This window comes from Ranitomeya variabilis, chromosome 3 (assembly GCF_051348905.1).
Source record: "Ranitomeya variabilis isolate aRanVar5 chromosome 3, aRanVar5.hap1, whole genome shotgun sequence".
NCBI lineage: Eukaryota > Metazoa > Chordata > Amphibia > Anura > Dendrobatidae > Ranitomeya > Ranitomeya variabilis.
This window is the reverse complement of record NC_135234.1, coordinates 27,349,737-27,362,171: the sequence shown is the minus strand read 5'-3', so window position 1 is coordinate 27,362,171 and position 12,435 is coordinate 27,349,737. Positions and strand designations below refer to the sequence as shown.

The 12,435-nt window shown below is 43.5% G+C and overlaps 1 protein-coding gene across 1 annotated transcript in view; it reads right to left on the bottom strand.

The window, feature by feature from the left end:
• LOC143815039 (interferon-induced GTP-binding protein Mx-like) overlaps positions 1 to 12,220 on the bottom strand; it is a 72,648-nt gene extending 60,428 nt beyond the window's left edge. Inside the window, exons 1-5 of the mRNA XM_077293846.1 lie at positions 12,134 to 12,220; positions 10,348 to 10,455; positions 9,427 to 9,541; positions 8,258 to 8,307; positions 569 to 764 (exon numbers count right to left, since the gene is read on the bottom strand). Coding sequence (XP_077149961.1) covers positions 569 to 764; positions 8,258 to 8,307; positions 9,427 to 9,541; positions 10,348 to 10,455; positions 12,134 to 12,199 — 535 coding nt within the window. The 5' untranslated portion in view covers positions 12,200 to 12,220. The remainder of the gene's footprint in view (positions 1 to 568; positions 765 to 8,257; positions 8,308 to 9,426; positions 9,542 to 10,347; positions 10,456 to 12,133) is intronic.
• Positions 12,221 to 12,435: the final 215 nt, after the last annotated feature.

The window sequence follows — 12,435 nt, the reverse complement described above, 5'->3', positions numbered from 1 at the left end:
TCCGTAGTCTCACATAGATTGGTGGCACAGTGTGAGCGCGATCCGGGATCGAGGAGTCCGTTGGGCTGGTCCGGTGGGAAGCGCCGACACAGACTGTGTCCTGGCGGTGGGAGCGGCATTGCCATGTCAGAGGATCACCGTTTTAAATAGAGCACCGATCGGTCCTGTGACCGGAAGTCAGTGCGGACGCCGGCGCCTGCGCAGCATCCAGAGGTAGCGTGTATTACTGGCGCCTGCGCACTATGGAGGAGACCGGCGCATGCGCTGTGCAAATTTTGGTTGTACTTCAATGCAATGTATTTTAATTTGCTGGCACATTGCTTTGAAAGAATGACAAATCCTGCCATTGACCATGAAAGCTGGAATTATTCCTTCCATTACTCCAGATCACAAGGGAACTGGACATTTACCATTTCCCTACCCCAGACCATCAGAGGGGCTAGAAATGAATTAACCTCTTTAATGATGTTGATCAGCATGGAAGCTGGCATTACTTTTTCATTTCTGCAGACATCCAGGGAACATAGAGAAAGCTGGAAAACTCTAGGACAGATAGAAAATCTCTCACCGGTGCCTCTAGGAAGTGTGACTCCAGACAAAGCCTCCAGGACTGAGCTTTTACCAGAACTCTGATCACCAATGACAGCAATCGCTGGTAACGCCAGATCCTTCTCCACCCCAAAAGACCGAAGGGAGTCAATGAGGTCAATACACGGGCGGATCTTCTCTTGGAATCCCTTGTCCATAAGTGCAACTGTTGCAGGCTTAAAAAAAAAAAGAAAGAAATAGACTGCATATATAATATATGATAAATAGATTATAGATAGAACGTTAGATAGCTAGATAGATAATAGATAGATAATAGATATAGAGATAGAAGATATATAATAGATAGATAGATAATAGATAGATGAATAGATGGATAATAAATAGATATAATGCAATAATAGATAGTAATAGATAGATAGATAGATAGATACTGTAGATAAGTCGCCATGATGACTTTGTGTCAATAAACCAAAAAATCCTTTTGGACCCTGGAGTCCTGCCTTTATCTATTTTTGGACATAATATGTAGATAAATAGATTTTTTTAAAATGTTGCCTCTCCATTGGGGAGAAATTAGCAATCAGTATCTGGCACCTAAAAAGTTAACTTTTGTTAAGATCAAATGGGTGTTATCACACAGCTTTCACTGGGAGCATGTTCTTCTTCTCTCTTCTTCTTCTACGATGCTGACCAGTTATAAGGCAGGAGTTGAATATCGGCACCTCCGGTGAGGAGTTTTGAATGTATGTATTCAGGGACCCGGCTGAAATAAGCTCCTAGAATACCGGCACCTCCGGTGAGGAGTGTTTGTGTGCTTTTCTGGTGCGTGACCACTGACTGCCATCAGCTTAGCAGTTAGCTGTGTTCCCCTGTGACGCTAACAGGGCACGGTATCTTGTTTTTAGCGAACCTGTGGAGTTAACAGATTTCGCTTATACCGCCATATAGTGCCGCCATTTGCCAGGAGTAGGTTCCTCTCCTGCACGGTGGACCCTGGATTGCGAACGCATCTATTTATACATATATATATATATATATATATATATACTGTATATATATATATATATATATATATATATATATATATATATACTCAGTGCGTTCCGCCAACCCTAACATGGTGCTATACATAATAAGCAAGTACACTATACACTAAGGGACTGTGCTATGTATAATAAGTGAGTACACTATATACTAAGGGACTGTGTTAAACATAATAAGCGATAATAACGTCTTCCTCCACCTCCCCGTGTTCCTAAATCCATTATAAATTCCTCTTCCCCCTTCCCCCACACCCCTCATTGTCCTCCTCCCCTGCATCCCATTATTTTCCTCTCCCCACATCTATCATTGCTTTCTACCCACACCCCATCATTGCCCATTTCACCACCTCCATCATTTCCTCCTCCCCCACCACCCCATCATTGCCTTCTCCCCATCACCTCCATCATTGCCCTCTCCTCCACCTACACACACACAACACCATTCACCTCTACGCACACACACACATACACACACACACCAGACAGCACCTCTCCGCATGCTCTCCCACAGCATCACTGTCGCCGGCAGCTTCCTCTCACTGGCTCAGCGGCCATGACGCTGAATGATGATGTCATCCAGCCGCGCCGCTAACTGCTGTGTGAGACAGGAAACGCAGGCAGGAAGTAGGATGGATCGCTGCAGCTCCGCTGCCATTTTCTCTTGTAGGCAGCGGAGCTGCAGCGATCTCTCCCTGCCCGCCGCACATGAGGGCAATCTGGCCAGGAGCCCTCAGGGCCGAATAAACAGGTCAGATTGCCCTCATTTTTAGCTGCCCTGCAGGACCCCTCCAGGGCCCCTGGGCCCCGATGCAGCTGCACCGACTGCACATGCTGTATGTCTGCCCCTGGTGTTGTCCATGATCTTTTTTCCTTCATCCCGCTTTCTGGTACATTGGTCATATAATGTATAAAGATAATAATAAGACGCCATCACTGCCTACATCAGAGGTAAAATATCTCTACATTGCCTACTTGTTCAGTGCCTGCAGGCGGCCTCTTTATTACACATAAATTCTTATTAAGGTTTTAAATCTGACCCGTCGCTTGCCATAAATATGTATTTTTTTATGTAAACTAAAAGCCGCTGTTCTGAATCCGGCGATGTATTTCTTTTGTTCCTGCCCCTCTCCGTTCCTGAGATATGACCCTCTCTTCCCTGTATTTTATTTTTTTGACTTTTTAGCCAAGTGGGCGTTATCATCACTTCTTTTCTGTGTGCATCTTCTTGGGCACCACGCCCAGATGGTAAAATGATTATATACAGGGAAGGAAGAGCTGTATCTCAGGACCGGAGAGAAGTACAAACAAAAGAAAAACATCGCCGGATTCAGGAGAACAGCGGCATTTACACTGGTTAAAAAAATACATATTTATGGCAAGTGACAGGTTTGCTTTAACACTCTTCATTTGTTTTCTTTAATGAGGATTTGTTAGGCCACGTTCACACGTTCAGTATTTGGTCAGCATTTTACATCAGTATTTGTAAGCCAAAACCATGGCAACACAAGCCTCATTCATACATGAAATAAACACAAGACAAAGCTTTCTTAGTGGAAAAATAAGGCCGTGATGTTTATTTTGGGTAACTCATAAAAGATTAACAAAACATTCCCAGATAAATTAATCATGTAAATTCACCAACTATTCCACAAACCAATAAACCATCCACCCATAGACTGGGCGATTTTCCCACAAGCCTCGACTCACTGAGTTGAGGCCCCCCCCCACACCGCACAGCCATTTTTCCACTATGCTTTGCATATCCAAATTGAAAATATCACAACCAATATTGGATAAATGAACTAAATCCTGTTGATATAGACCAGGCAAAAAACCCTCAAGCTCGATGTGCCTGTAAGAAAAACCATTCACCAACGGAAAAAATGTCTCCATATTCTTATTTACCCGTTTGCGAATTTTGTCCATAAAACCAGATTCAACTGAATGCCAAACCAACCTCGGGACGATCTCAGAAAATACAAAACTCGGGTAAGGAAAGGATTGCCTGAGATTTGCTATATCAGCTCGCATATTAGCAAGCAAATCCAGAGTCCTTAACTTACCGAGATCGTTACCGCGTACGTGAAAAATTACCAAATCCGGAAATGGATACAAATTAATACAATATCGAAATTGAACAATTAAATTATACCATTTTAGTCCTCGAACACCGTGCCAAAATATTTGGACCAAGGAAGGGTCAAACGACAAATTCTCAGTATAACATCGTTGAGAAGCTCGCCTCTGGGCCCAAAAAATAAAAGAATGACCGATTATCCAAACTATGAAAGGACCTGTAAATAAATCGACAATTAGTACTCATACAAGTCATGCCGCACATATAACTTAAATCTTCCGGATTCCCATCTCCCAATTTGTTTAATCTGAGAATCACAGAGGCCAGCCCTAGAAGCTTCGGTTGCTGCACCGATCCTAAAAGAGTGAGAGGAGATTTTGAGATGGTCCTTGCCAAGGGTCTTCAAACAATTCTTTAAAATAAAATTAAACTGAAAAATTGTGGCTGCTGAACCGTCTTTATGTATAAACAACGGTCCTTCAACGGGAGACCTTGCATGTAACCAACGGCTCATGTTAAAAACCGGGCATATGGATGGATCCGGGAAGGAAGTCATTTTAATGCTGGTCCCTCTTGCCAATTGATCAGTTTTAGATCTCCTAATGAATAGTATGAAAAAACTATCATAAAACCTTAGATCCGACAGCATCAGTCCCGAAGGATGAGATTTTTTAGCCGATACTAATTCTCCTATCCTAAGCGCTCCGAAAAAGGCCAAGGAAAAGGCTGCATGAAACAGCAATACCTCGTCAGAATTGATACAAACTTGACTCAGGGCTGAACACAACTCTTTAAGCAGAAGCAAAGAGATCGGCCGTCTGGTGTCAGGCTGAAAAGTGCTCCTCTTCAAGCCTTTCAAAAACTGTTTGATTGTAAAAATTGACGTTAGTGGTGATTCCCCAAAAAGTTTTAGAAAGAAGGAAACCCCCGCTAAATGTTTAGTCACAGAGGAATATGACAAACCTTGAATTACTAAAGACTCAGCAAAGTTTAAACCAGCTATGGGATTAGATACTTTCGGGTTAAAGGCATTCAGATTACAAAAAGTAAGCCAAGCGAACCATGCGGCCGAATAGCTGGCCCATGTTCTATCAGACACAGATTTCTGAATAAAGTGAGGAATCAGATTGAAATCATGTCCCAGATTAAATGTGGGCAAGGAGTTTCTTCCGAATCCGCCCCTGGCACCTGTGAACGAAAAATCGAGCAATGACGTGCACACAAAGCGTCAACTGCAGAACAAAATTTGCTTCTACCAGAGGACGCCTTAAGCCAAATATTCAGCTTAAGACAAACCATAACCAACTGCCGTAAAATACTTGCAGCCCATTTGTTTTTGGAAGACAAGGTGTTGATAGAAAAGATTACACCAGGGTCGAGGGATAAGATGATAATTCTTGAGTTTTGGAAATGAAAACCCCAAGTAGAGATACCCAAAAAAATGGAAAAAAGCTCTAAAACCATCAGGTTCTTGGTAAGGCCACAAGCCACCCATGAATCGGGCCAGTCCTGAGCAATCCAATGTGATGTAAACAATATTCCACAACCCTTGAGAGTCTGGACAGAAACAACAAATGGAAAAGAATCAGAGGAAATGAACGCCGTTTGCCAACAAGATCTCCCATTAAATTCAGAAATAAAAGTCAGCCAGGTTCTGGCGTCTTCTTTCAGAGCAGAACTGATTCGCACATGAGAAGTAGGGGAAGAAACACCTTTCGTAGCGTCATAGAGACGGCGGGAAAAAGCCCTGCCAATTGGGATGATTCTCACGGCAAAGTTCAGAAGGCCTAATAAGGACTGTAACTCCTTCAGGGTAGACTTTGGTTTGGAAAGAAATTTATGTAAAGCTGATCGCAGTTTAGAGATTTTTTCCTCTGGGAGTCTACATTCCATAGCAGAGGAATCTAAAACGATGCCTAAAAATTCGATAGATGTAGAAGGATAGACTGTCTTCTCCTGAGCAAGGGGTACACCAAAATGACTACACAAGCTAATGAAGGAATCCAATGTAGAAAGACAATTAGAGGAAGAAGGGGAACCTACAAACAAAAAGTCATCCAAATAATGTAAAATGCCCGTCCCAGGAGAGTTTGATTCCAAAACCCAGTGCAAAAAGGTAGAAAAGTTCTCAAAATAAAAACAAGACAAAGAAAAACCCATAGGAAGACACTTGTCAAAGAAAAAAACAATCTAGAAAATGAAAACCCAAAGAGGAAAAACCGTCAGGGTGAACCGGGAGAAGCCGAAAGGCGGATTTGATGTCCGATTTTGCCATTAAGGCATCCTGCCCAAAGTGCCTCAAAATATCCACTGCTTTGTCAAAAGAAGAATAAGACACCAAGCAGGCTGAACTATCAATTTCATCATTCAAAGATGATCCCGCAGGAAAGGACAAATGATGAATAAGCCGAAAGGAACCGGGTTCTCTTTTAGGGACCACACCTAGCGGTGAAATTCAAAAATTGGGAAAAGGGGGAGATGAAAAAGGACCAGCTACCCTACCGAGATCCAACTCGTTCCTAATTTTCTCTTCGGCTACATCTGGATACATATCAACCGAACGTAAATTATTAACAATTTGGCAGCCTGATCCCTTAAAAGGAGGAACAAAAAGCCATACGTAAACCCGTTAAAAAGCAGACTACTGATCATTTGGTCTGGGTATCGGTTTAGCCATGACACCAAATTTTCCACTTTCACTGGTGTCTGTGCTCTTTCCAGTAGGCTCCTTGGAGAGAGATTGAGCCGACTGCTTTTTAAAACATTTGAAAGCGGGGTGTCCGTTCCCACAAAAGGAACACTCATGACGGAAACGACAATTTGAGCCCCATTTACAACTAGATTAATTAAAAGTAACACAGAATCCTTTCCTAGGGACAGGGGCAGAAGAAGCTCTGGAAGAAAAATGTCTTTGTGGGAGCATTAGGTTTAACCATAATCCAACATCTTTACTGCCCCAGCGAACCTCAGGATGTACAGCCAGCTTCTGGCGGAAAGCTTCATCATAATGAAGCCACGCGACTCCGCCAAAATTGCGGTATGCTTCAAGGATTATATCAATATGCTGAAATAATCTGCTACAAAGCTGTGGAGATTTTTCACCTAGCACAGCCGAGTAAATAGAAAAAGCCTGTAACCAATTATTGAAAGATCTAAACATACGCTTGGCGTCATCAGAATCAGGCTTGTCATCCTTCCTATCTATTTTACTCGGCTGTTCCCTGCGGGGAAGAAGTGAAAACAAATCCACATAATTATTGCTCCAAATGAGCTCTTTAGTTGCGGAGCTCAAGTGGAAGGCTAGGGGAGATAAATCACATGTTAGTGCCTCCTTAAAGGTGTGGCAGTCAGATCTATGTGAGAGATGGAAGGAGGGACAGAAGGAAGAATACCACTTAATGTTTCAGAGAGAACATTATGCACAATGCGCTTAATATCAGCATTAAATATAGAAACATTGGTGTCAATCATCTCACCCCTTCCAGAGCTTCTACCTTCCGATGGAGCCTCCGGTGCGCAGCCTGCACTCAAGCCCTCCGTGTTAGGCGAGCGCAGCTGCGTGGATGGTGTAGACAGGAACTCCGGATCCTGTGTGTGAGGGTGCAGAACTCCAGACAGCAGAGGAGGAGAGAAACCAGAATCCGCCGGGTAAGGAGAGCCGGCGTTTGAAATAGGCGCTCTCGTCGGCATCTTCTTCCGTCCGCGACGTTCTTCCGCTCTGTTGTCGGCGCATGATGACGTGGACGGCTGTTCCTCCCGGCGCCTCCATGAATCTCGCGATAGGCTTCGCGACCTTCTCATTGGAGGCAGACGGGACTTCCTGGCATGTCCCGGCGCTGCACGGCTAACCGGAGGAGGCGCCGGAGATGGGGAATACGCCGTCCGGGGCTTCCTCTTCCTGGTGCTGCCGCGGTGACTCGGTGGCGATGGCGGAGGCAAGCCTTGACTCTGAAGTACAGCGCAGGGGTCCGGTGTAACAGGAACTGCATCAGGACTTGAGGTAACAGGCCTGGAGCTAAGACACGATCTGAGCCATTCTGCGCCGTCCTCTTCCCCAGCTCTCGCAATAAGTTGCTGCAAAAGGTTCTCCATCCAGACAGTGGGGTCTTCTTTTCTTCCAACGGTACCTCACAATGATTGTATTCTGCCATAACACGGCCATAAATATCCCGGCGACAGCATGGCAACGCACTGACAACCAACTGTCAGTCGTTATAAAACCGCCAAAACAGCTGATTGGGGCCGGATTTACCCAATAAAACAACAAATATAAATAACAGAAACATCAACTTTGGTTAGTAACCAGAAATTACCAATTAGCTGTAGAGTCTGTGTGGCCATGTGACCCCCCCTATATTCCCTACGTAAAGTAGGGGGGGGGCTTCCAGGAGTGGAACAACAAAATGTATAGAAACCCATCACCACTTCTGCATTTATCACCCACTACTGGTTTTGGCTTACAAATACTGAGGTAAAATGCTGACCAAATACTGAATGTGTAAAAGCAAATATCTGGAAGAAAACCATGCCATATGGTGGCACACGAGCGTAAAATGGACATGTCAGTGCTACTGTGAGTGGTCCTTACCGTATTATCTTGGTCTGGATAGTACTGGGGTGAAACTGGAGAACCAAAGCCTGGAATATATGAAAGGAAATATATCTCTTCCTCAGTTATAGGTTGTGCACACATGTGCAATGTTTGATGTTTTCTGTTCGGCAATGTTTGCAGCAAAAAAATAAAAAACAGCAAAAAACTACAAAAAAACCACAAATTACCCCTTAATAGTACGTTGTGGTTTGCGGGTAATTTTTCACAAATCGCCGCTGGTGCAGAAGCTATGCCCATGAAATGACTTGCAGGCGCCCGTAGTGTAGTCTGGAGATAGATCAGATCGCAGAATGCTAACCCCATAGATGCCATGGTCAATTCTGACTGCAGCATCTCAGTAGTTTTGCAGTACATACATATAGTACATACAGACTCTTACCGCCGCCCTCTGCAATGGGATTGTGGCGTAACAAAGTTACTTGGGTAACGTGAGCTTATTAGGATGGCGGTCACTATATTAGTGAAAGGCATAATGTACTGCGATACAAAAGAGTAGTACTATAACATCATGTGAAATAAAATATTTGTATCATTTTAAGGATTATTTTAAACATTAGGATGGGTGATAACTTGGGGTCCGACCTCTGGGACCCTCATGATTCCAAGAACAGTGTTCTGAAATGAACCATTGGAATGAATCTCCATTGGACTGGCAGTGATCGCCAACAGCGCTCGGATACGGATAGTACTTTTGATCACTGCCTTCTTCAGACCGGGCTTTTCGGAGCCCAGTTCTTGAGATCAATAGGTCCAGTGGTCGAACCCCCCAACTGTGCGTTATCACCTTCAGACTTAAGTACCAACAAGACTCCGCCATTAAGACTGTGACTATGCGGCTACTTTGGTGATGGCACCGGTTGTGCAGCCGAGGTTTTCTCTATGCAGCTGCTACATCGCACCGTAATGCAACCCAGAAGGAACGGTGACTGTGACAAGCAGGTAGGAAAAGTTGCACTTGTTTGGATTTTTTTTTACGTACTTGCCGACGTCACAGTGTGTTGCGTGTTGCCATGTGATGCCAAGTCACTGGCATTACGCCGCGATGGAGCAGCGGCACAGAGTAACCTTTGACCTGTGTTGCTTCAAAGTTGCTGAATTGCCCCCAGCCTAAGGGGCTGCACTATCAAGCATATCAATCTGCAGACCTGGATGAAAAGCTGCCTGTCTCCCATCTGCGTTTATGTTTTCCAACGAGCCTTGCATATGAGCCGGCGTTGCTGCAAAGGGAGGATGATCTGAAGGAAGCAAAGCAGAGGATTCCTGCGGAAAAAGAGTCAGGAAAAGAAAATATTATACGAGCACAATATGGTCCCATAATATGGGCAGAACATGGATTTTGTGACTGTTGGATTCTACTTGAACTGTCAGTCATTGTAAACATACAGAACATGACGGCAGGATCTGACTACGCAGGGGCTGATTGTAGTCTGTCGCCATGGATACATATTGTATAGTTTTGCTTTGCCAGGGGCAGTTGCAACAGGTGCAAATTCTAAGGAGGCGCAAACTTTCACCCCTATTGCTGTTTTTTCTTGCCCCATAAATTCCCACTCAGAAGCCTGTAAACTAGATGCAGTGGCTGCTTTGGCAAATAAGTAAATGATAAAGGTTTTTTTGCAGAGTGCAGCGGTGAATATGAGAGATAAAAGAGCGCTTAATGTGATGAAGCAAGATTTGTCATCTCAGTTGCTGCCTTTACAGAGCGGAGAGGACGGATATCAAACTTATCTCGACTGTTGCGCTCTGCATAGGCAGCAACTGAGATGACAAAGCCCTGTGCTCTCCCACAGATCCCCTTCCCTCTCCTCTCATTTGTAATTTTGTGAGAGGAGATACATAGCCGTGGTTGGGATGCTGTCGCAATTTTAAAAAAGTGTCACTTATAAAAAAATATATTTTAAAAGAAGCAAAAATTAAGGAAACACATATTGAATTGTACATGAATCTTGCAAAAATCCATATTCTTCAGAATACAGATTTTATCACCACACAATACAGCAAAATGGCAGCAAGATTGCTTGTTATTTTGCTGAACCATAAAGGGCCACAAAAAAAATAACTAATACCTCACCGCGCACTTGTCTGGCTGCCGATTCTGCTGACTGACTGCCATCCCGTTTGCCGAACATCCTCCAGGGAGAAATTTTGTCGCCAATAATATTTCCCTGGAAAATCTCAAGATTTGGTTAATTTTAATCTTCTCAGATCTGATCATTTCTAACAATAACCGTATAAAAACAAACTTTAAATTGTTACATGCTTTTTCTAACCCTCAATGGAGTTCGGACGAGGTTAGGATCTGGAGTATGTTTAGTCTTAGGACTAGGCTTAGGGCAATGACTAAGATTAATTTTCATTCTAGGATTAGGGTTAGGACAAGGGTTTAGTTTAGAACTTGAATTATGACTAGGGTTAGAGTTAAGCCTAGGGTTAGGACAAGGGTTAAAGTTATAGCGTGTGTTAGGACTAAGGTTAGAGTTAAGGCTACGGTTAAGTTTAGGATTAGTGCTAAGGTTAGAGTTATAACTCAGATTAGATTTATGGCAAGGATTAGGGTTAGGACAAGGGTACAGGTTAGAACTTGGGTTATGACTAGGGTTAGAGTTAAGGCTAGGGTTAGGAGTAGTGTTAGGTTAGAACCTGGTTTATTTCTAGTGCTAGAGTTAAGGGTAAGGTTAGGGTTAGGGTTAGGACAAGGGTTAAGGTTAGAGCTTGAGTAATGACTAGTGTTAGAGTTAAGACTAGCGTTAGGACAGCCTTTAAGGTTAGAAATTGAGTAAAGACTAGTGCTAGAGTTAAAGGTAAGGTTAGGGTTAGGACAGGGGTGTTGCTAGTGTCCTAAAAGATCAGGGGTCCAAGGCCCAAAGTACGTGTTTCCTCCCAGCCTCCCAGCCACCTAAAAGAGCATTTATACATATACACTGCTCAAAAAAATAAAGAGAACACTAAAATACCACATCCTAGATATCTCTGAATGAAATATTCCAGTTGCAAATTTTTATTCATTGCATAGTGGAATGTGTTCAGAACAATAAAACATAACAATTATCAAAATAAATCAAAATGAATATCCCACGGAGGTCTGGATTTGGAATGATACTCAAAATCAAAGTGGAAAATCAAATTACAGGCTGATCCAACTTCAGTGGAAATGCCTCATGACAAGGAAAACATGCTCAGTATTGTGTGTGGCCTCCACATGCCTGTATGACCTCCCTACAATGCCTGGGCATGCTCCTGATAAGGTGGCGGATAGTCTCCTGAGGGATCTCTTCCCAGACCTGGACTAAAGCATCCAACAACTCCTGGACTGTCTGTGGTGCAATGTGACGTTGGTGGATGGAGCGAGACATGATGTCCCAGATGTGCTCAATCGGATTCAGGTCTGGCAGTGCTCCTCCTGTTCCCCCTTGCACAAAGGCTGAGGTAGCGGTCCTTTACTTGGAGTTATATTCTGTTGTTTAAGTGTTCCCTTTATTTTTTGAGCAGTGTATAATGAGAGTATACAACTGTTGCTAACCTAAAATACACCATACAAAGACCAATTACTACAATCCAAGGTCAAAATAATACCGCTACACCATGCCCACGACCATCACCACTACACAGCGTGTACATAATATTATATGACGATTACCTCTACATAACACACTGTACAAAGACCAATAATGCAGCCATACACCTACCACAGCATGACTGAAATGCATTAAGCTGTCACTAAGTAAAAAAGAAAAACACGCTATTGAAAAGACTGATATTATCGCCATATGGTGACCATATAGTGGTAGATACCAGTCCTGCCAACCTTATTATGGAGATTTCTGTTCAGATGTATACCGTATAGGGACTTACAGCTGACATTCTTTGTGATTTAGTCGTTTTCTTTTGCCATCTTTTCCATCCGTCCCGGACCGACATGACGACTTCTCCAGCTAGGACTCGTCTGCACAGATTACAGTAAAAACACTTTTGACTTCTCACATTTCCAGCGCTGTCCCCATCTAATCCCAACCTGCACAACCTTCCCATCTTGCCTGCTCTTCCAGCGTGGAGCAGTGACACCAATGCTTCAAATATTATGTCATTACTATGATTACCCCTCCATACGTTATTGCTACAAAGACAATGTGCCACATAGAGGGGGCCTCTAAAAA